This window comes from Fusarium proliferatum (assembly GCF_900067095.1).
Source record: "Fusarium proliferatum ET1 genome assembly, contig: FPRO_scaffold007, whole genome shotgun sequence".
Taxonomy (NCBI): Eukaryota; Fungi; Ascomycota; class Sordariomycetes; order Hypocreales; family Nectriaceae; genus Fusarium; species Fusarium proliferatum.
In genome coordinates, this window is record NW_022194796.1 from 1,053,517 (window position 1) to 1,074,817 (window position 21,301).

Sequence of the window (21,301 nt, forward strand, 5' to 3'; positions counted from 1 at the left end):
ATGTCCTCAAGAATGATATGGGAATTAATAGAAGCTGCTACTCTGCGGAGTTTCTGGGACAGATGTCTCTGATCATTATTGGTGCGTTGTGATTTCATCTATCATCCTATTGTTACATGGCTAAGCCTAGTTGAGGTACATGTGCTTCACCCCGAAGATATTCGAGATGCTCTATTCAGGGTGGAGAAAGTGTTTCATATGTCTTCTTTTCGTTTTCAGATCAGCTTAGCAAGTCCTGATTGAGCCTGTTTCACTGCATGTGGAAAACCAAGCTTGCCCGCCATTTCGATACACTGCTTGTACTTCTTGCGAGCCAAGTCATTGTTGCCCAACATCGCTGCGACATCGCCCCAGTTACACAGAGCAACAGCGCAAGCCTCGTCGCATTCCTCTGTACGCTCGTCGCCACTAACATCCTTTGCATGCTTATAAGCGTTCTTGGCCCAGTTCTGCGCAGCTTCTAAGCACTCCTTTCGAGTCGCAGGCATGGCAGGGTCATGTAGCTCCTTAATCATCTCGGAGGGCTCGCTGGTAGGCGGAACAAATATGGGATGTTGGGCGAAACTGGCTGCGAGGTTGTTCATAATGATGGGGCGGTGGCAGGGCGTTTCGCAAAGACGAAGAGCTTGGAAGAAGAGAGGGATCGCGAGGTGGAACTGGTTCTTGCGCTCGTAGTCACGACCCAAAGATTCCATAGCGCCACCCATTTGCTCTGGACTTAGCCAGTCACCCTCTCCGGGCTTGATACCCTCCTCCTTGCGGCGACGGAATTCCTTTAGAGCGGTTTCAACGGCCCAAATAAGGTGCTTCTGAGAGCTATCAGGGTCAAGAACGTGTTCGTCTGCGTATAGCTCTCCAAGTTTGATTGCAATCCCAACAGTCTTAGTAAGAAGACGTTGCCTCTTATGCCATAAGCTTTCGGGGACAAGTTCCTCTTCAGTCGCTTCTTGCTCATTGGGAGAAGTGGCATCGTTGGCATCATGAGTCCAAGAGGCCCCAGACGTCTCGGATGCAGGCTTGACAAGTCTGCCGTCATCGTTGACTTTGCCATCCTTGACCGAGTGCTCCATAACCCGAATCCACCTGTTACAATCGGCAAGGATGCCCTCAAGAACCTGCAAGCAGCCGCTGTAATTTCCGATCTTCTGCAGCCAGTGTGAAGTCTGGATACGAATACCAAGAACTTCGTCAGAGTAGGGATCCAGGCCATGCTCTGCGCATTGATCCATGGCGCGCTTATAGTACTTGAGAGCGAGTTCGGAATCGGGACTGATGTTGGTATAGTATAGAGCTCGCCGTAGAGAGTTTGCGATGGGTTTTGGGTATCGTGTAAATTGGTAGTGGTAGAAGTAGTTGAAGTAGAGGTAGACGGTGTATGCGCCAATGACTGACACCACACCGAGGCTGATATCGTTACCACAAGGAAATAGCCAAGGGTGTGCTCTGGGACTCACATGAATATGCCTAGTGTTGTTGCGCCTGGGCTCTGTCGGAACGCTGCCTTGATACCGGTCGGACTCATGGCGACTACAAGACTACGTAGGCCAGCAGCAAGAGCACGGCCCGCAAATTGGCGGAATGTGATCTGTGGTGGTGTCGGTTGACTTTTCTTGGGTAACTGGTTCTTTCTGGCTTCAAGATCTCCATCATGGCGATTACTTGAATTGCTTGTTTGGAATCGACGCTGGTCCGGCCGGAGGCCAACAACAGCGTAGAAGTTGACCGTGGCTGTTCGTGAACGTAATTGGACGGATAACAGGCCGGAAGCTGGATGCTGCCAGCATCGCCGACGGAGGGGTCTCAGCGATGCAACTGCTGATACCGACATGGTAAGCCGGTTGACGAGTCCCTCGGCGAGTGATGGCTGGGAGTTCTTTTTGTATGGTTATGGTGGTGATGACAAGCGTAGAGATTGAAAAGCTGTAAGTGGATGCTAACATGGAGCTCATCATAACTGCGCACAGACCATCTCTCGGACGAATACTGGCCTGAGCGTTTCCAATCAATGAGATTCTTTAGAGGAGGGCAGTTTCGGAATCCGCTAGTAACTAGAGCTGATTTGGCCGAGGCTTTTTGGGCGCGAAAGTTCAGGGTCGTCTTTGGTTTTGGCGGGGGGAGGGGAGAGATTGCATATGACGGAATCTGGAGAACCGCCCAGAACCTTTCAAACTTATTCCCTTGCTACTCTCTCGTTCTTACACGTAAATCACAACTACAACAAAAATAATGGCTGGAAAGTTTGAACCCAAGGTTCCTGTGAACCTCGACCCCCCAAAGGACGACATCATCTCTCGAGAAGAGCTCGCTAAAGCCAACGGTACGGCCCGCCCCTCATGATGCTCAGCTAAAGCATCGTGCTGGCTTTGACTTAGTCTTGTATCTGGGACTTTTGAATTGGACATTGCTAATCTGAAGAAAGGTGCGGATGGAAACAAGTGTTACGTAGCCATCAAGGTATAATTTCCCATGGCAAGCAACTGGCTGCATGATCAAGCTGGTCTGAGCACGACTGATCACGTCAAACACAGGGCAAGGTTTACGACGTGACTGGAAACAAAGCTTACCTTCCTGGAGCTTCCTACAATGGTAAATCTTCTGATTGCATATACCTCAGCCCACGATACCTAACTGTCATGACCAGTCTTTGCCGGCAAGGATGCCTCGAGAGCTCTCGGCAAGACTTCGACCAAGCCAGAGGATGCACGGCCAGAGTGGCAGGATTTAGATGAGAAGGAAAAGGGCGTATTGAATGACTGGATTACTTTCTTTTCAAAGCGGTACAACGTCGTTGGTGTTGTTGAAGGTGCCACGAACATGGACTGACTAGCCGAGTACCCTCCGAGTACTCAAGTCAAGTTATAAAACCTCCATCTTCATTATAATATATCTTTTTTTCGTGGACAATAAGAAGTGGTTCGACTCTCTGATTCTCTGCCGCCATGGGCCCAGGAAGCTCGAAGGATCCAAGATGCAGTCTGTAGCTCAACGACCAGTCCTATACTTTGGCTGACATGCTGAAAGACTATCTCAACACCGATCACACAAACGCTCACTTCTCTCGCTCAAGCCACAGTGTGCCCTTGTATGCTCAATCGAGGCAAACCTGATCTTGGGCATGAGGTCTTCCGCTTTAAGTCCACCCCCTCCCAGCTTTCATGTTTGTCAACTTAGTGCTCTCGTACAAGCAGCGTTGCACAAAACGGGCCCGCAACGCTTCTGTCCTATCCTTACCATTTCGACCCATCCTACCGTCTGTGACGCTATTTGGGTCCAGCTTGTAGCCTGTCTATGCTCGGAGAAAAGCGAGGGGTAGCATCTATGCCTGACAGCCCAGTTTCACACGAGTGTTGGTTTCTGGACAGATAGACCTGGATAGCGAAGCTTGAGCACTAAGTGCCACATATGAGATCTTTGGGGACCAAAAAGAGGTTCATGCATGCTTATATCACACGAGTGCTGTGCCTATAATTACATCGGCGGCGATTCTACTCATGTATACGAACTGATTGACAAAGATAGAGGTTATCGCATTTAGGATTATAGAAGGGGGTGACCGACAAGATGAAATCCTTAGCCAACAACACTCATAAACCATTGATAACCCAAGCTCATAACTGATCGAAAGCCTCCAAACTTATCTGCTATGTCGATCGCAGTTATGTTGTGTCTGAGATTCACTTGCCCGGCAAGCGATAGCACAGTTGTCGCAAGGAACGCATTGCCTCCATGACTTGCGCAGGACCTTGACTCCAAAACATTGATGATTAGGGTCGTTGCGAGCAAAGTGGCAGTAGGACTTGAGGCGGAGGGTCGAGTGATTGCATGCGAAGAGAAACTCTTCCCAATCACACATTTTTGTTGTTATGGCAATTGCCTTTGACTTGAATTATCCTGATGTGATTAAGTTATTTAGGCGAGCCTCGATAATAGGTAGTAAATTCTTACAAGAGCTTCCTAAGTCGTTGCAAGGAGTCTGAGTTGCGAGGAACGTATGAGTAAGTGATTAACAAACTAAAACCGTAGATGATAGCGAACAGACTTGGTGATAACGACTGATCGGTGGCAAAGAATGCGCATTTTATAGCAAGAGAGCCGACGCCGACTTCAGAGTTCGTTCATTGAAGTATACCCTATTATCGTTTCCTTGTTTCCTCGTTTCCTCGTTTCCCCAGTTCCTGTATCATCCAGCTGTCGGGCAATAGACAAGGGTTCTAGTCTTCATCATCCAATCGACTTCCAAAATATTTGAGGAATCGGCCTATGCAATGGACTATCTGCAACCCAGAATAATATTAGCTGCACATTTTCCTTGCTGCGCTGAAAACAGCTGGCTGCATAGACAAAAAGTGATTATCGAACAGGGTTTCAGGGAAGATTCGAGTCTCGTGTTACCCAGTGTGTCTCATGGGGGTCTGTTGGCGGAGTTTTCATCGCGTTTCTTCTGTGTCTCTTTTCAATATTCAGATTAAGCTGGATAGCTTCTTTGGCGATATCTGGAATATCGTATCAACGAAGAAGCACCGCAATCTAAATATCAAACGAGAACACGAATGCCAGGTCTCACTTAAGAGTCGTGGGGTATTGGAGTTTCGAACTGATCGAGGGTTCAAGTTGAGAAGGACGGGCATACGTAGGAGGCACTGGTGCTGGTGTTGTTTTTCTCAGCCCAACGGGCCTCGACATGAGCTGAGGTCCTCGCGCGATATACATTCATCCTCCAACAGGCTATTGCCGCCACTTACATTTGAATAGATATCTTGAATCGTTTTCGTTCAGCCACATTCGGCTTCGAGGATGTTGATCCAGGATAAATAGTGGGATGTTCGGCAACGTGCAGATATTACCAAGGCTAATGAAGAACTGCACAATGCATGTGGCCAAATCAAGCTGGACCCAAGTGATTAGATGAGAGAAGAGACAACGGACCACATCATGGAGTCATGAAGAATGGTGCTATCCAGAGGTGGATGAAGGAGTGAACCAGGTGCTATTGGGTATTCTAGGGACTGTCCTAGACAGGCATATGATTGTGATAAGCCGAGTATTCCATGATAGAATATATCAACAATTGAGGATAATTGTCATGGTTTTGATGTGACAAAGAGCTTGGCGCACTTGCAATAAGGGGCGTTTTGCGTTTGCTGGCTATGAGCAACAATATACATCTGAGAATCAATGCTGTGTCGGGAAACTGTGGTAGCTGAGCTTTATTCTTTGATTTTTCTTGTGAATCAGGACCGTCAGTCGTATGGGGCCGTATGCTTTAATTGTTGATGATGATACAGAATGACGGCAATAGTCGCGACCGTTTGTTTAGTCCTGGTGATCGTGGGTGACACGGTAAGGAAAGAGATACCGGTTCGAAGCGCCGAATTGTGAAAAAGAACGCCGAATGTTCTTATAGAGACGTTCTAATCATATGCTGGTGACGTATGTAGACATATTATGATCCGTTGCAAATTCAGCCGCATCATTAATTGATGGTTCGCAAAAACGCACTTTCAACTAAGTTTCGTCAGCGGGCGAACGCAGGCTGCCTCGCCGGATGCCTAGTATCTTGGGGGTTGAAAGAAGAATGCTGATTGGTTCAAATGCATAGCAAAGCCTCAAAGTGAGGCGGTTTGGGGAAGACAGAGTCGCTCATATCTCACCCGGAATTGTACTTTGCCAAATACAATACCGTCCCATTACCTTCTTTTATTTCATCACAGCGACTCTTCCCTCCTCTATTTCCCTACCGCCCCCCCCCGCCATTTACACCTTCATTTGCGCTTCTGCATCCATCCTCCTTTGCCTTCTGCCTTTTTCTAAGCCAACCTATACATCTCAATGCATATCTACTAACCCATGGCTCATACTACTTTGGCAGTGACACCCTGACGCGAAGCACAACACAACACAACATATACCTAAGGCAATCGACTATCACTGGTGTAGCTACCAGCCAGCTCGGTCAACCACTTGGTGATCTCTCTGGCTTCGACCTGCTGACTTGACAAAATCCTCACGCTAGTATCTGTCATCAGTCGTCCGACCTGGATCCCTTGTTGGACCCTGGACTCAACGCTTGTTTGTGCTGGACCCAACTATTTGACCTCAGCTCAGCCCAATGTATGCCTTTCGATCCCTTTCATTCTTCTGGTTGCCGTGTCTCTCTCTCTGTGTCTCTGTTATGTGTCCTACCCAGTTCGATCGACAGTGTTAGGTCGAGAACCTTGTTGTCCCTACCAAAGTGGAATGACTTTTAACCCTCCTGTCTATCAACTCTGACAGATTATGATGTACTGCTACAATACAACGGCTAACTCGAGGCCCTAGCCGCTCTTGAATCGTTGTGGCGACTACTGTTCATCTACACGATCATTCCTGGGCTCCCAATTATCGCCACCAGTGGTGCTGCTCAGATAAACAGTACGGCTCGAAATCATCTACATTTAACGCGTCCGTTTACTCTGATAGCAACACCGACGTTCTGCCCGCAGAATGGACTCCTTTAGCTCTTCACAGGAACCGCGAGGCAGCGCCAATGTATCCCCGCAGGCGGCTCAACAGCAGAGCTCGAACTTGGCTACTCTGGGTCAGCAGAGACATCAGACCACGAACCCTTTTTGGCAAAACTGGGCTGGAGATGATCCCTGGAACCCTCTTGCCTTCGGTGCGCCTAATGATGGCCAGACCCGTTCGCAACTTATTGGATCCGCCAACTTCCAAACTTCATATCAAGACTATCGGAGCAAACCACTTTTATCAGAATGTGATACCAACCCAGAGGATTCGGCCTACGGCAGCCGCTTGACTCATAGCATCGGAAACCCTTCTGCATATGGCGAAGATATGGACCCTGATGTCCAAAATTTGGAACCTCAAAACTCGGATGCCCAGCTTGTCAACAGAAATCTGGAAACCCTTCAACTGCAGTGTCAACCAGCCTCCAACGATGCTCACTTATATCAAGACCAATGGGTCCGATCTTATCCGCCCGCAAGCGTTGCAACGGCCCCGGTTGGTGGAGAGCGACGTTGGATTTGTGGTGAATGCCAGAAACGATGCCGTACACGTTCCGAGCTAAGGTGAGCACACGGGTTTGACCTCCATTGATCACCCCTTTACTGATAGAGCCTAGAAAACATGAATTGAAACATTCTCTTCCGTGGCACTGTGACGTTACAGGCTGCTCGCGTGAGAAAGGCTTCACTTCCAAGAACGACCTTGACAGACATAAGAGAACTGTACATAGCGACCGCACTGTTTCTGGTCGCACCTTTGTGTGTAATATTGGCAATTGTGCGAAGAAAAGTAAAATCTGGCCAAGGGCAGACAACTTTAGGTCACATTTGCAGAGAATTCATGCAAAGACATATTCAGCCAATGACGATCTCTCTGAATATGTGCATCGGTATGCCTTTTCTCCCCCTTCCTTTTTAGCCCCATACTTTCTCTGGTACCGAGAAGTTAGCTAATAAACCACAGTCCAGTTCCATCACAAGACCTCGAGGGCGTGGGAGGGAGTGCTATGGCATATCTCCAGGCACAAGAACAGTTACCTGGTCTTGCCCACCCCTCAACAATTCTGTCCTTCCGGGTGCCGTATGGTGAACGACGGGCTTCACAATCCCAATCCGGTACAAACAATCCTCCTCGAGGATCACCCTCTTTATCTTTTGATCGAGATGCATCGAGCCTTGCAACGGTACGAGAAGGTGACGAGAACTTTGTTCACCCTGACATTATCCGTGGGCGCAGTGCTCTGCCATCAAATCAATGGCCGGCATCCGCTTCTGAGGAGGATGCGCCGGGTGATGATGTCACCGCTTCTGAAGCTGAACAGCCTGACGATGATGCACCAGAAACTATGGATGGCGTGCAGCAAGGTGAAGGAACAACTACAGACGTCTCTCGCAACAGTGGGGACTCGGGAAGCCAACAGGTTGATGTCAGAATGGTTGACGCTGACGAAGCCCAACGGACTCCTAAAGCAATCCCCCCACACGAGAAAGAAAGTGAAACACCGTCCGATGTGAGCCCAGAATCAGCATACGTTGACCTTCTTGATAAAATACCAAAAGAACTCATCGCAAGCTATCTGAAGAAGCGATTCGCAGACCTCGGAGAGGAGGCCTCAAAACTAGATACAGTGAACAGCAAGAGCCAATCACATCCTCACAAATGTCAGGATTGTGACAAAGCATTTCCTCGTCTGTGCGAGCTGAAGTAAGTGTTATTATCCAACACGCCGAATATCTTGGCTAACTATTTCTAAAGAAAGCACCAGAAGAGGCATTCAAAGCCATACGGATGCACTTTTGCCGATTGTAAAAAGACATTTGGAAGCAAGAACGATTGGAAGAGACATGAATCCATTCAGCATTATCAGCTCGAGACATGGATATGTGACTGCGTCAAGCCTGATTCTGCTGAGCCTTGTGGCAAGGTTTGCTACCGCCGCGAGAGCTTCCGGAACCATCTTTCGAAGGAGCATGAGATTACAGATACCAGCAAGCTCGAAGAGAAAGTTGAAGGTTGTCGAAAGGGTCGTCACTGCGATGCTCACTTTTGGTGCGGCTTCTGTCAGGAAACTGTTGAGATTAAAGAGACGGACAACACCTGGGCGAAACGTTGCGATCACATCGACGACCATTTCTCTGGCCGTCGTGTACCCCAGAGAGACATCAGCGAGTGGATACATGAGAAGGACCACAGAGTTGTCCCCTCGGCTCCCCAGGTGGATGAGTCTGAATCCTCATCTGGATCATCCCCATGTGACCCGATATCTCCTCAGAGCAGTGTTTCCACAGAAAACAGTGGTGAAGATCGCCGAGGTAGAAAGAAGGATATGTATATGTGGACATGTGTGAGTAGACACCCGGCCCAAATGCCAATCGCAACCAGACTGACACATTCAAACAGTGTAATTGTGCCGTTGAAAACAGTTTCAGCAACAACACGTTGTGCTGCGAGTGCAACCAACGTTCGTGCAAGAACTGTACTTGGCACGCAATTCCATCTACAAGCGACAGTTAGCTTATTGTGTTCAGCGTGTCAATGTTATACTATAATCAACGGATGTTCCCTTTTCTGTTCTTATGATGCGAATGATATACCCCCGTCATGTGGCATATTTGGATATTTACAAGTTGCAAGAGTCAAAGGGTCGTTTTTGCTTGGGAAGCACTTGTATTTATAATAGAATGAAATTGATCTTATCTTCGCCTTCTGCAGCTTCCAACAAGGCTAAGGTTAGGATGTGCAGAAATCAAGAGCACGTCGATGCTTTAATGCGAGCCCCAGTCATAGCAATGCTATAGGCCCGGCAGTGGCTAGGGCAATTGTGAGATTTGCTCCTGATATATCACGAAGTGCTAGTGAGAGTCTGGTCCGGGATATTACCAAACGGCCCCGGTAGGATCAACAAAGCCAAGAAGACAGGGGCATCGGCTAACTTCGAGTGCCGTCCGCACGCTCGAATAGTGCCCTGGTGCATACGACGTATTTCCACTTTAGTTGACCACCGACTGGCATGGCGCGGACTATTGTCTCAGTTTCAAGCCACTCCAACAGGCGCCCCGGATAAGCTCCCGCGGCGTGATCAAGAGCAGCCATGAGGTCCATGTGGACGAGATGCTTCAGAGCTGAACCCGACCCACGAGTTGCCTCGTCGGACATACATTCTATGTGTGTCACAGGCGCATAATGATTCATTGACGACAAAAGGAACTATTGGTATCTGAGGGGTCAGCCAAGGTACCGCTGTGAGTTTCTGGTAGTTGCTCATTTCCCCAGGAGCCGCATTGGGTAGTCTACATCACTTGTCATGTTACACAAGGGACCAAGGGCTACTAACATGGCCCTTGCTCTCCCCACAGGGGCATGGGATTGAAATAAGTACATACATACGACAGAGTACGGAGTAGATAGGCTATCTCGCAGGGGTTACCCACGGAAGATAAGATCTGCACCACATTTGGGGGAGACACCGATCCTCCCGACGCTCGAGTGAGCCCAGACATGCATCTCAACGGCTGGTACCATCAAGTGTAATGCAGGAGCCAAAGGTCTCTGCACCATCTAGATCATCCCATGAAGCGGGATCGCCATGAGAGGGGTTCATCTCGATGGTTGTGGAATGGATGAGCCGAACGACGGAGAGTTTTGGTTCCACTATACTTGAGATAGATTTCAAAAGGCTGCTGTATCATTGGGGGCAAGTGATTTCACGTTAACAACGGCGGCTAATAGTTCAGCTTGACGTCCAACCCTGACATGTTGCATTTCCTAATTACATAGCAGTTGAGAGTGGTACAACGCTGACTGTGACTCGAGCCAGGTTGTAAAGAGGCTGAAGGACTGTATGCACTGGAGTTAACCTCAATCCACGCACTCGGTTCATCAAGTGGGATCAAGATACGAAGATGGCAGACGTAAGTTTACGTATTCGTACATACATGGCTCAAAATAGATGAACCCAACATCCAGCTCGCTGCAGCTGAAGCGAGGTACTCGATATTCATTCGGCATACAATATTACGGGACAATCCCAAGGCTCATATTGGGGGCTGTTAATACTTCGTCCATATAACATGGCCTTGCAGACATTAATCTTTGACCCAGACAGCCCCCATGGCGCGTGCATGCGAATGGAGGTGCGTGTAGCTATGGACTCAGCCCTGCTGCCGTATTGTGATGATTCATAATTGATATCTGTCATGAAGAACAAGGCCCGTACCCCCCGACCTTCCCCGGATCAGTAGTGACTTACACAGGTGTCTTCTTCCGAGTCCAGAACAGGATGATGGCCCGATGGTTTGTTCAAATTGCCGTATTTTTTGCAGAGAATCTGCTCTCGAATAAGGTTCGGCCGTACTCCCTTACTCTCCATTACATAACTTACATGGCATAGTACCGAGTAGGTGCTGGAGGAATGAGTACCTGAACAAGCATTCTCGAGATTCTGTTGTTGGACTCTTGATTATCAGACTGGAGACGGGGTGTCATTGAGGATCGATATTGACAAGGGTCTTTGTGCCAATAGAACGAGAGCTGAAAGCCAAACTCGTGCGATAAACCAGATTGGCCTGCCTCTGCCCCCATCAGTTGCACGGTATAGTGTATGTACACCAGGGTAACGTTTGTGTAAGACGGGATGGCATGGCATGGGGCGGGAACTCATAAACAGTCTAGACAGTCTAGACAGTGAAGGAGTGACAGCCAAGACCCAGGTCGGGCGAGGCAATGCTTGTAAGTCTGTTGGCTCTAGCAATCCACTAGCCTCTCTTCTAGTGCTCATTATTGGCCAAGATCTAGGCGATGGCCGCCTACTTTTTTAAGGTGCTCATATGTGTAGACTTGGCCCACAAAGGTTTAGTGCTGGAGAGACATTTCCTTGGCTCCATTAAATTAACCAACCTAACGTTTAACGCCTGTCGTCGATCCTCCAGCTCCAGCTCCAGCTCTGGCTCGAGCTGGAGGACCTCAGCCATGAGTGATTTCGTTTCTTTGGGGGTTAGGGAGGAGTTCGTCAAAACCACCACTGGAAGAAATGTTTCACGTTCTCATCGAATTCCCAAGTCGTCAACATTTCCAGCCCTGACTACCTAGGTAGGTAGACACACATGACACAGCACGTAGTTACTCGTCATGAAACGTTTCAAGGGTCATTCTTGGAAAATATTAGCCGCCACTAATCGCGATCCTCGCTCACTGACGCGGATTTTACTGGGTTTAACACTCTGCAGGCTCTCTCTAACTTGGCGGCTATCCACACTCGCGCAATGATGGCCCTAATCAGAGGTGGCCGTCACCAGGAAGAGACGTCTTGCATCAAATTGTCTCAGGCCAGTCATCAGCGTCAGCTTGCCGGAGGATTGACGATTGAGCTTTACTTTGCTTTACTTTGCTTTACTTTGCTCATCCCTGGCCTACCCATTCTCGGGCACAGACACAGTTCGTACTCTACAGGCCTATCAACATTCAACGCCGCATCGCCATCGCCATCGCCATCGCCATCGCCATCGCCATCGCATCACCGTTGCGGCTGCAAGGAATGCTTAGACTCACTCACACTGGCACGTATCCATCCACATTGGCGCAATACATATGTACAGTACTGACATGGCGGCTGAACGGGCCTTACCGTCCTGTTGCGTGGCGTTAAGCTCACTCACCCCCGTGTGCCCTGGACTAACATTACCGGCCATGGACTTGGCCGCCGATGACTGAAGACAATGTCAACATGACTTCTCTCAGCGATGCATACCCGCTGTCAGTTGGAAAATGTCTGATAGTTATTCGAATTCGAGTGCATACCGACCTGGGACAGAGTTTGGGAGATGAAATCCACCTCACCTAGCAGCTACAGCTCACAAAAGTCATCTATCTGCCGCCTCGGCCACCAGATTGGTATTTGGGCATTTTTCCTACCTACATCAAGGTACCCCTTCAACTTGTCGGCTCCGTCCCGGCTCGCACACCATCTTCTCCCAGGGGTGACAGGGCGAGGCCGGCCAGGGTCAGGTCTGGAGTCCCATGCTGCTGCAGGTCGTCCTGAAGAGTAATAGATGGGATCAGCGCAGTGCTCCACTTCCACCGATGCCTCTTCAGGCTGAGGTACGTACTTGAGGCTCTGCTCGACCAACTCAGGGAGTGCCCAATGCCCGCGTCGGCAGGACTCTCGAGATAGGCTGGCGAGACCTTCTGGCCATACAAATCTTGGGGTCTTTATAATCTATTAAGATGCCTGCCCTCGCCCTCCACCATGGCGACTCCTCTCTATTGTGGTCAACAGTCCTAGCAATCCCTTTCTGGTCAACACTTTGTGAATTTCGCTTTTTTCCATTCCTACTTATACCAAGCCTCCCATTCACCTTGGCTCCCTGAGCTTGCGCTACAGGTGACTTACACGTCCAGCGTCTTGCGTTACCAACTCGCACATTTTGCACTCATGATACACATGCCCATTCACCATTTCAGAGCTGATGGTTCTTAACTTCGGCGCTAGAACTTGAACAGCTCATTGGCACTTTCTCCTCCAGGTTTTCTTCGCTCTGAAGGCTTTGGCATACCGTGCTCTTGTTCTTCTTCTTTTCTTTCGCCGCAAAGGGCCTTGCTTGCAGTGCCTCTCTAACAAAAGGGGATCTGTTAACACCATGACTTTCCACTCACCCTATGAGAGGAACAAAGGAGCTAGGTGTTTATCCAACACACGTTATTTCTCCTATTCCAGCCCTGACTCGGTCAACCCCGAAGACTTCACCTGCCAAATTGATCCCCTTCTTCAACATATGGCACCCTATCCCAGCCACGAAGGTACCTACTGTGGCACCAACAGCATGCAGAGGTATCTGCAAGAGCCTCAGAGCAGCTACCTCATCGCTTCATCATACGTTGATATCCCAGGCACTCAATATACCGGGATTTACCCTAATATGGGTGGTCCTGCTCATCAAAATTCACAAGTCCGTCCGGGCTCTCCAATGTCCTACCAACCATCATCAGCTGCGAGTGGACCACACAGTCCCAATTGGACAGATAATGATGCACATGTCAGCACTCTAGGCCCTTCTACGCCGTCCGATGTTGCAGTCTTGTCTCCGAACATTGTTGGTTCAGGCTCTCTGTCACCTAGTGTCTCCCTTTACGGACTATCAAGTGGTCCGCAAGGATGTGTGGACCCGGCTATCATTGAACCAAGTCAACCCTTTTCTGGAATCAGAGAGGAGCAAGAGATCAATGCTTTCACCCTCGACATGAATGCTGAGTTTGACGGCGCCACTCCCAATTCCATCTACCAAGGTGATGGCTCGAGTTCTCCATCGACTTTCGACCCTTTACCTCAAGAGTTATATCCTCAACCCGATACGAAGACGGCCTACCCTGATCCTGACGACACGGATCTGGACGTAAATCTCGAAAACGAAGCTGAGACTATCCATGGCGACGATGGTGACGATGAATACAGACCCAACTGTAGAACCAAGTCACCTCGAAATGCCAAAGGTGGCAGTCGGCGGGCCCGCACCAGACGACTAAGTTCCAGCACCAATGCTAGCAGAGGAAAGGTTACCAAATCACGGCCTATTGCCCACGGTACCCCAGCGCGGAAATTACTCTCCTCATGTGAAAGCATATTGTGCATACATTGCCAGAAAGTGTTCAACGACGACGTATCATTGCAGAAACACATCAATGCCATGCATACTCGCCCTTTCATCTGCGTCTTCCATTTTGCGGGCTGTAACCACGCTTTTGCAAACAAGAATGAATGGAAAAGACATGTTTCGGCTCAGCATTTGAACCTACACTACTGGCTTTGTACAACTGGTGCCTGCGGATATCCTTCAACCCCACTGAAAGGTGTTTTGGGCACCGCTACGCATTGCAGGGTCTTTAAAAGAAAAGACCTCTATACACAACACATACGCCGTATGCACGCACCTGAAGAGGTTGCCAAGGCTGACAAGAAAAACAAGACCTTCCCTCCTGAGTGGTTAGCTCAAGAGAAGAAGTTACAGGAGGAAGCATTCCGGCAGCGTTGCAAATTGCCAGACTACATGGATTGCCCAGCTAAGGGCTGCACAACAGTCTTCAATAACGGCCATAAGACTTGGGATGATCGAATGGAGCATGTCGCTGTTCACCTTGAGCGTGCCTCAAAGAATGAGGAGCCACATGTCGTATTCGGGGGTACAAACGACGAGGCTCTCACGGAATGGGCTTCTCACCCCAACGTTCGTGTCATTGTGTCCACTAGCGGAGGTTGGGAGACATGTCAACCGCTCAAGGCGGCTAAGACAGAGTTATCAAGGCTAACCAGCGTTCATGACGAGGGCCTGGATGAGGACGCAGAAGGTGAGGAATGCTAGAAGCCATACGATTGGCTTCATGCAACCAGGGCATCATTTATCAATCTTTGTAAGTTTTGCATTTCACGAACTGGTGTCGCAAATGCGTTTTGGTATGTCTGTAATTTGGGGTCGTAATACTGAAGAGTCGCGAACAATGTATTGGGTATTTAAAGGTTTCTCCTGGCGTTTCTTCAATTATTATACCACCATCGTATATATACAACTTCTTAACTCTGGTAATTTTTGATAAGAATGGATTCATGTTCTGTCTTACACAGGTAATGGATACAAGGAAGGAATGAATGCGAGAATTAATAGTTTGGTCTGGTCGTGCTTGGTTTGCACAACGACAGAGTTGCTAATGCCAGAACATTTTCTTTTCTTCTTCAAGTTTCTCTCCACATTCCATCATCCAAACTAATCACTGAACCATTTGGGCTCCTTCGCACGAAGCGTGATGCATTGATACAGGTTGCGTTGCTATACCACGTTGGGCACGGCGTTGTTGCCGACCTTTGCATGCAAGTGCGTATCCGGGCTCATGAGCTTTACGCCATTCAATGTACTCTTCATATTTTTGCTGCTGAATTGGGTCAGGGTTTGTCGGTTTAGGAACAGGGTGTAGGCGAGGTTGATAATAACTACTTCCCGGCGTTGAGTTAAAGAGAATCTGAGGCGCTGCAGAAGTGTCCATGAAGTGACCTGATGCAACAGGATACTGTGGTAGAAGAGGACTAAGCATTGCTAGGCTCGGCGTATTGCCGAACGTTGCAGGTGTTGGCAGGATTCCAAGTCCCGGTAGCACTCCAGGAGTGAGGATATTTCGCACTGGAGGGCCACAAGCACCCCCAGGGAATCCATACTTGGCGGGCGGCGATATGTTTGATGAGTAGGCGATCTCTCCTGGGCCCTGTTTAGTTGAATCGGCTGTGCTTAACGCTGGAACGGATGTACTCTCTGTGCTGTTGGCACCAATATCTGACTGTAGTAGGGGAACAGAAACGTCGTCCATGTTATGGGATGCAGTTCTGATGGTATTTTCAACGGTGTGTTCGTTTTCATTCTCAGTTTGCTTTAGCAACATACTCTTCAGACTATCGTCTTCTGGAAAGTTGACAATTCCTAGAGTCTGTGGTACTGTCGAGAAACTTCTTTTGAATGACAGGAATTCCCTTGCCCTAGGGTTCTACCCATGTGTGAGGGCATCAGAATCAATTCGGACTCCGGAGTCATTAGATGATTCCTTATTTCTCGGGTGGTCGCTATAAAGAGAGCCAATACCGGAATCAGAGCTTTGTTGTTTAGATTGGCCCGGCTGCTGGCTTGATTTTGGGCCCCACGGATAACCATGACTGATGAAGGGCCTGTTTGTGTCTCTCTTGGTTTTTTCAGTCTCATTTTTTGACCCTTTCTGAAGCTTCTGCAGAATTTTCATGAAAGCGGCTTTTCTGCGTTCGAGTTCTTCACTCTTTCTGGTTTGCTCAGCTGGCGATGACAGGCCACTGAGTACCGTTGGTTGGGATTTTGCATGTGCGCTACCGATATTGGCAACAGCTGGGTCCTTCAGCACAGCTTGCCTGGCCTTGTCGGTCCTTTTTTTGTCGAGTTCACTCTCGTTTCCGGTCTCTGTGGGGAAAATACGGCGAGGAGTTCGACCTCTTTCCGCATTGAAGTTATCAGTTCTTTGCATAGTTGTTCGCTGTTTTCTGATCACACGTTGCACGTAGGCAATAGGAGCCTCTTGATCAATATGAGGGACTTCCGTTCTATTCTCCTGTGTGCTGGCAGCGTAAGAAGGAAGGGGTGAGACTTGAAGAACGCGGAGTTGGCGGTCTTTGCTGTGGCCACCGGCCAGGTCGACGTTAAGCTGGATAGTACAGAGTCCACTCATGGCATCAGCTGCCTGCGTATCATCATGTTCTTGGTTAGTAGAAGACACGTTTGATTCCTTGATATCAGTCTCAGAACCGCAGAGGCATGGTTGGAATTGATTGGAATTGTCAATCAAAGTCCACGGAGATATGTTTCCATTCCTCATATGGGAGATGTACCCTCCTTCTGTGCCGTTGCTGGCAACCCCGCGACCATGTGGGCTGGCTTGATTTGTGCTGTTGGTTGTGTCAGTAAGGTCAGAAGCACTGAATCCATCGCGTCGACGACGCCAGTCTGGGTTGTTCATTGCTTCAGCAAACTTTGAACTCGCGAGGTTTTCTTCCGGGTATTCTCTCCGCGAAACAGACGGTGCTGAAGACAGTTCCTCAAAAGAATCATCAGTGGTTGTGTCGATTGAAATCACGGGTTGAGCCATTCGGCCTCGAATCCTCTTTTCGAAGGCCATGCCGAAATTTGGATCTTGAGCGCCTCAATGCGTTGACCGGGGATTGTCAGATGCACCACGAATTCTAATCAAATTTGATCATGTGAAGATAGTCTGCCAACGGTTGCCAATGTTAGAAATGCCGTATGCTTCTATACAAACACAGAACAAGTGCTTGGTGTTGTATGCTAGTGATGCTTCTGCGTCTTTTCTTGACGGTCAGCAGTGCATACGTCTCGAGTTTAAGTTTGTAGCCTGTTGATTCTATTTGTCGTAATGCATTTCTTTCAGTTCATCAGAAAACCAAGGCGAGTCTCTAACCCAAAGTTGTAGCCTAGGTAGAGGAAATGTTGGGTGGTGCCTACATCGGGTGTCAGTCTCGATTCCTGTATCAGACAACCAAGATCCCAAGTTATCAAATTGAGCCGGCCGGTAAGTTTCAGGGAAACATACTTATATTGAGATACGAGTGATTCAATCGAAACTCGTAATGGGGAAACTGCGTGGACAGGCGCTTCGCGGCAAAGGTGCTAAGCTTGCCTCAGACATAGGGTGCCAAAAAGGGGAACCTGATAAGCTTCGGGTACGATCGCTGACAAGTGAATTCGCTTTTGCTCAGGCGTCTTTGCCGGAGACAATTTGTTTTAATGCTGCGTATAGCGGAATAGATTGTCCAAAAAGGGGTTTGGCTGTCTTGCAAATGAAGGCCAAGCTACCTGTGGTGGTGAAGATGGAAAACAGCAAATCCGTGGGGGGAGTCGTGAAATTACTAACTACCTTACTTTGATAGCAATGTTGAGGATGTGGAAGGCGCGATTAGAGTAATCATATACAACGAAGAAAGCACTTAAGTGCCATGCCTTTATCTGTTCTTGCTCCCCAAGAATGACTCTTTCCCTCAGACTCAAAATTCAGCTGGGTGACCAAACTAATTCAAGAAGGAGGGAACATCGACCTCCAAAACAGGCAAAAAGGTACAAAGCCTTCGTACCATAGTAGAAATCCGGAATATATGGGGAAATCTCATAGACGCATGTTTGTGAGCAGGACCAGGCAAGGTGCTTCGATACGCTGGTATTTAGGTAAGGTAGATAATTAGAGGTATCGAAAGAAGGCCAGTAACCCAGTGAAAAATTGAAAGCCCAAAATACTTCAAGAAGAATAAACACTACACAAATCATAGGCAGGCACTCGCTTTCACTTGCTCTTCATGGCTCCACGAAACAATTATCCCTGATACTGCTGCCCACCCATGAAAGCAGCAAAGGCCCTCTATAACATTGTTAGTGACAGAAAGGACCACAGACAGGAAAATTCACTCACCGAGTTCCGGGTTTGCATGTAGACCGTTCCGGGGCCAGTAAATTTACAAACCAAACCCTCTGCTGACGCAATGCCTGAGATGATACCTCCAGAGGCAACACGTTCCATTACATACTTGCAGTTCCAGGCAATCAGATGTCCGTTGTCTACGATGTACTTCTCCCCCTCGACAAGCTAGTCCATATGTTAGCCCCAGAGAACACAAGAAAACGCGTTCAAGAAACCTACTGTTTTGTGAATGATAGCACCGAAACTCGAAACCCACAACAACCCTATACCACTGATCTTATAAATCCAGAGGCCCTCGCCACTGAACATAGCTTTGCCCAATCCTTGGCTCTTGTGGTCTCTTATAACACCTTGGGTACAAGCTAGAAATGCATCGTGGCCTACGGACCAGGCTTCCTTGCCTGTAAGACGAAGGGTAGTGATATCGCCAAGGCTGTGGGGCGCAAGAAGAACCTCTCCTGGACCAATATATGTCGAACTTGACATGTCGCTTCCGGTGATCATCTTCTTCATGCTGAACTTGATTTGGCCTTTCAAAGTAACCGAGGGAGACATGGCGATCATTGCACCTGGCTTGCCAGTCATGGGGCAGCCCATTGCGAGCTGGATGGTGAGAATCGTGTTGGTGTCGCGGTGGCTAATTCGGTAGCTGCCACCATTGAATGTTCCAACGTCATCCGACGTGGCCCCTGCCCCAACGAATTGACCTGCCTCGGGTGCCCCAGACACAGTCATTGCAACTGCTGTTCCAGGCTGCTGTTCAGGCTCCTGCTTGGGCTTCTCAATGGGATATTGGTTGTCATCTAAAGGGGATACTGGCGGGGGCGGTTCAAAGTTCTGTTGGGTAGACTGGGGAGTCACTACTGGAGGAGTTGGCCCAGGCCTCATGGCCAAATTGCTCTGTTGGCCCGGCGCATGATACTGATTCTGCGGGGGCGGAGGTGTCGCCTGAGGCAGGTTGTGCTGAAAGTGCTGTTGATACGCTGGTGCCGAAGTTGGAGGAGGAGGATAGTAGCCCTGAGAGGAACTATGAGAGTGATGCTTGGCTTGTGGAGAGGGAGTCTGCTGCTGAGCCTGGGGAGGAGCCGGATAGTGAATCGGTGTCGGCTGGTGAGGAGCCTGGGGAGATGGTGTATGTTGAGGAGGAGGAGGGTAGTTCACAGCCTGTCCGGGCTGAGGTTGAGGCTGAGGCGGAGGAGGATAGAATTGTGTGCGATTAGCCGGAGGAGAGGTCGGCGGCAGAGCATATTGATGTTGCTGTTGCGGCGGTTGAGGAGCTATCCAGAGATCGTATGGTCAGCTTTGCTAAATGGTCTTTGTGGAGAGCTTTGCGAACCTGGTGAGCTTTGTGTCGCGCCAGGCGGAGCTATTGAGGTGTCATGATCAGCTTCGTTGTCATGATACAAAACTCGATGTGAACTTACGAGGATAGTAATGCTGCTGGCTCGCCATAACTAATAGGAACAATACACAGACGTAAGAATACAAGAGCTTCTGGACTGGAGGATAAAATGAAGAAGGGAAGAAAATGTTCAGACCCTGAGAGAGCCAGCCCTCTTACGACAGCTCGACCCTGTTTCCTTTAGCCGCCCGTAACATGTGCCAAGCTAGGGTAGCCCCGCATGGATATCGGGTTCCATCTACCACGATTACTTGAGTCTTGGAGTTTGATGATGGAGATACCCAGACTGAAAAAGCTACAGCACTTTGGGCAACATCCTATCATCGACGTATTTCTTGCCAAATGCCTTTCAATACTGTTTCGGCATTTGCCTGTCTCACCATCGAAACGAAACGGCCGCGTCCCAAGAGACCAAGTTCCCGCTACTCATACAACAAATGCAACACAAGCTGCAGCATGCAGGCTGTTTCATTCAAGATCATGCCCAATCACTGAGTGCCATCAAGTCATCGGCCCCTGCCTCAATGAGCTCTGTGGCCAGTTTAACGTAAGCGCCTACGCGGGGCAATAGTCAGCGCGTAGCTAGCATCTCCATGAGCCTATTGGTTTGCGAGAAAATTAGCCCGTGACTTTCTCCTCCATTCGGAAGCTCTGGGTCATGGAAGTACTGTGAATTTATTAAATCCATGGAAAAGAGTCCTAACCTCAGACTTATCAATTCGCGATTACCTATGTAGGTTATCCATCTATCACGTGGCAAGCCAATAGATTTCCTGTTCTTCGCTTGCTGTAGCGACTTTTTACACGTGATATGATTAGATACGGTTTTGACGAGAGAACCTACGCGAGACCTCAGTTTTAGATAATGGAGTTCCTGGACTAGGTAGCTTCAGATGAGCAAGTCCTAATATACTTTCATTGTTTGTTTTTGGTATCTTAGTCAGAGGCACCAAGTCTCTTTGCATACCGATCACGAAGACCTTACCTCAAGTTCCATTTGTTTACAACATGCCAAGGCTTGTTACCCGTGGTGCCCTCATTCCATCGGCATGGCCAGTTCCTGGTAGTTTCTGAGTATGTGCTTATTCCCATTGCCAAGGATATGGCGGTTTCAGCTCCTATGCATTGTGAAGTTAATAACAAGTATTTCTAAAGGTCAAACCCGCTGTTTACGCTTGTGTTTGGCTTTGGACCACAATTCGTCTTACATGCGTAGCCAGGCGTCTATAAATGACGAATATTTTATCCCGCTCTTAGGACCCCTTGGACCCTAGAGGGAATGTGTGAAGGACTTAATTTGGAGAATGATATCTTCAAAGGGACGAGATATCAGCCATGAAGCTCCACAAGTTTAGGCATGCAGCACAACAAGCCACTTATCAGAGCCTTCAGCTTGGTAAGCGATCATGT

General features: G+C 48.7%; 8 protein-coding genes across 8 annotated transcripts; 3 read left to right on the top strand and 5 right to left on the bottom strand.

The window, feature by feature from the left end:
- Window positions 1-215: 215 nt before the first annotated feature.
- On the bottom strand, window positions 216-1,828 carry FPRO_07857 (uncharacterized protein; the record flags this gene model as incomplete). The annotated part of the gene is made up of 2 exons (XM_031234042.1): window positions 216-1,404; window positions 1,455-1,828. The coding sequence occupies 2 exons, from the start codon at window positions 1,826-1,828 to the stop codon at window positions 216-218; spliced, it is 1,563 nt and encodes a 520-aa protein (XP_031083818.1).
- A 398-nt stretch (window positions 1,829-2,226) lies between these two features.
- Window positions 2,227-2,823, top strand: FPRO_07856 (putative DAP1 Damage response protein; the record flags this gene model as incomplete). Its single annotated transcript, XM_031234043.1, has 4 exons — window positions 2,227-2,317; window positions 2,420-2,454; window positions 2,529-2,586; window positions 2,642-2,823. 4 exons carry the CDS (start codon window positions 2,227-2,229, stop codon window positions 2,821-2,823), a joined length of 366 nt encoding a protein of 121 aa, XP_031083819.1.
- A 3,660-nt stretch (window positions 2,824-6,483) lies between these two features.
- FPRO_07855 (uncharacterized protein) lies at window positions 6,484-9,021 on the top strand (the record flags this gene model as incomplete). The annotated part of the gene is made up of 5 exons (XM_031234044.1): window positions 6,484-7,070; window positions 7,124-7,396; window positions 7,471-8,211; window positions 8,263-8,851; window positions 8,908-9,021. 5 exons carry the CDS (start codon window positions 6,484-6,486, stop codon window positions 9,019-9,021), a joined length of 2,304 nt encoding a protein of 767 aa, XP_031083820.1.
- Window positions 9,022-11,967: 2,946 nt separating this feature from the next.
- On the bottom strand, window positions 11,968-12,110 carry FPRO_07854 (uncharacterized protein; the record flags this gene model as incomplete). Its single annotated transcript, XM_031234045.1, has 2 exons — window positions 11,968-12,031; window positions 12,055-12,110. The coding sequence occupies 2 exons, from the start codon at window positions 12,108-12,110 to the stop codon at window positions 11,968-11,970; spliced, it is 120 nt and encodes a 39-aa protein (XP_031083821.1).
- Window positions 12,111-13,142: 1,032 nt separating this feature from the next.
- Window positions 13,143-14,858, top strand: FPRO_07853 (uncharacterized protein; the record flags this gene model as incomplete). The annotated part of the gene is made up of 1 exon (XM_031234046.1): window positions 13,143-14,858. One exon carries the CDS (start codon window positions 13,143-13,145, stop codon window positions 14,856-14,858), a length of 1,716 nt encoding a protein of 571 aa, XP_031083822.1.
- A 403-nt stretch (window positions 14,859-15,261) lies between these two features.
- Window positions 15,262-15,852, bottom strand: FPRO_07852 (uncharacterized protein; the record flags this gene model as incomplete). The annotated part of the gene is made up of 1 exon (XM_031234047.1): window positions 15,262-15,852. The coding sequence occupies one exon, from the start codon at window positions 15,850-15,852 to the stop codon at window positions 15,262-15,264; it is 591 nt and encodes a 196-aa protein (XP_031083823.1).
- A 174-nt stretch (window positions 15,853-16,026) lies between these two features.
- Window positions 16,027-17,178, bottom strand: FPRO_07851 (uncharacterized protein; the record flags this gene model as incomplete). Its single annotated transcript, XM_031234048.1, has 1 exon — window positions 16,027-17,178. One exon carries the CDS (start codon window positions 17,176-17,178, stop codon window positions 16,027-16,029), a length of 1,152 nt encoding a protein of 383 aa, XP_031083824.1.
- Window positions 17,179-18,384: 1,206 nt separating this feature from the next.
- FPRO_07850 (uncharacterized protein) lies at window positions 18,385-19,941 on the bottom strand (the record flags this gene model as incomplete). Its single annotated transcript, XM_031234049.1, has 5 exons — window positions 18,385-18,429; window positions 18,481-18,654; window positions 18,709-19,766; window positions 19,826-19,855; window positions 19,914-19,941. The coding sequence occupies 5 exons, from the start codon at window positions 19,939-19,941 to the stop codon at window positions 18,385-18,387; spliced, it is 1,335 nt and encodes a 444-aa protein (XP_031083825.1).
- Window positions 19,942-21,301: the final 1,360 nt, after the last annotated feature.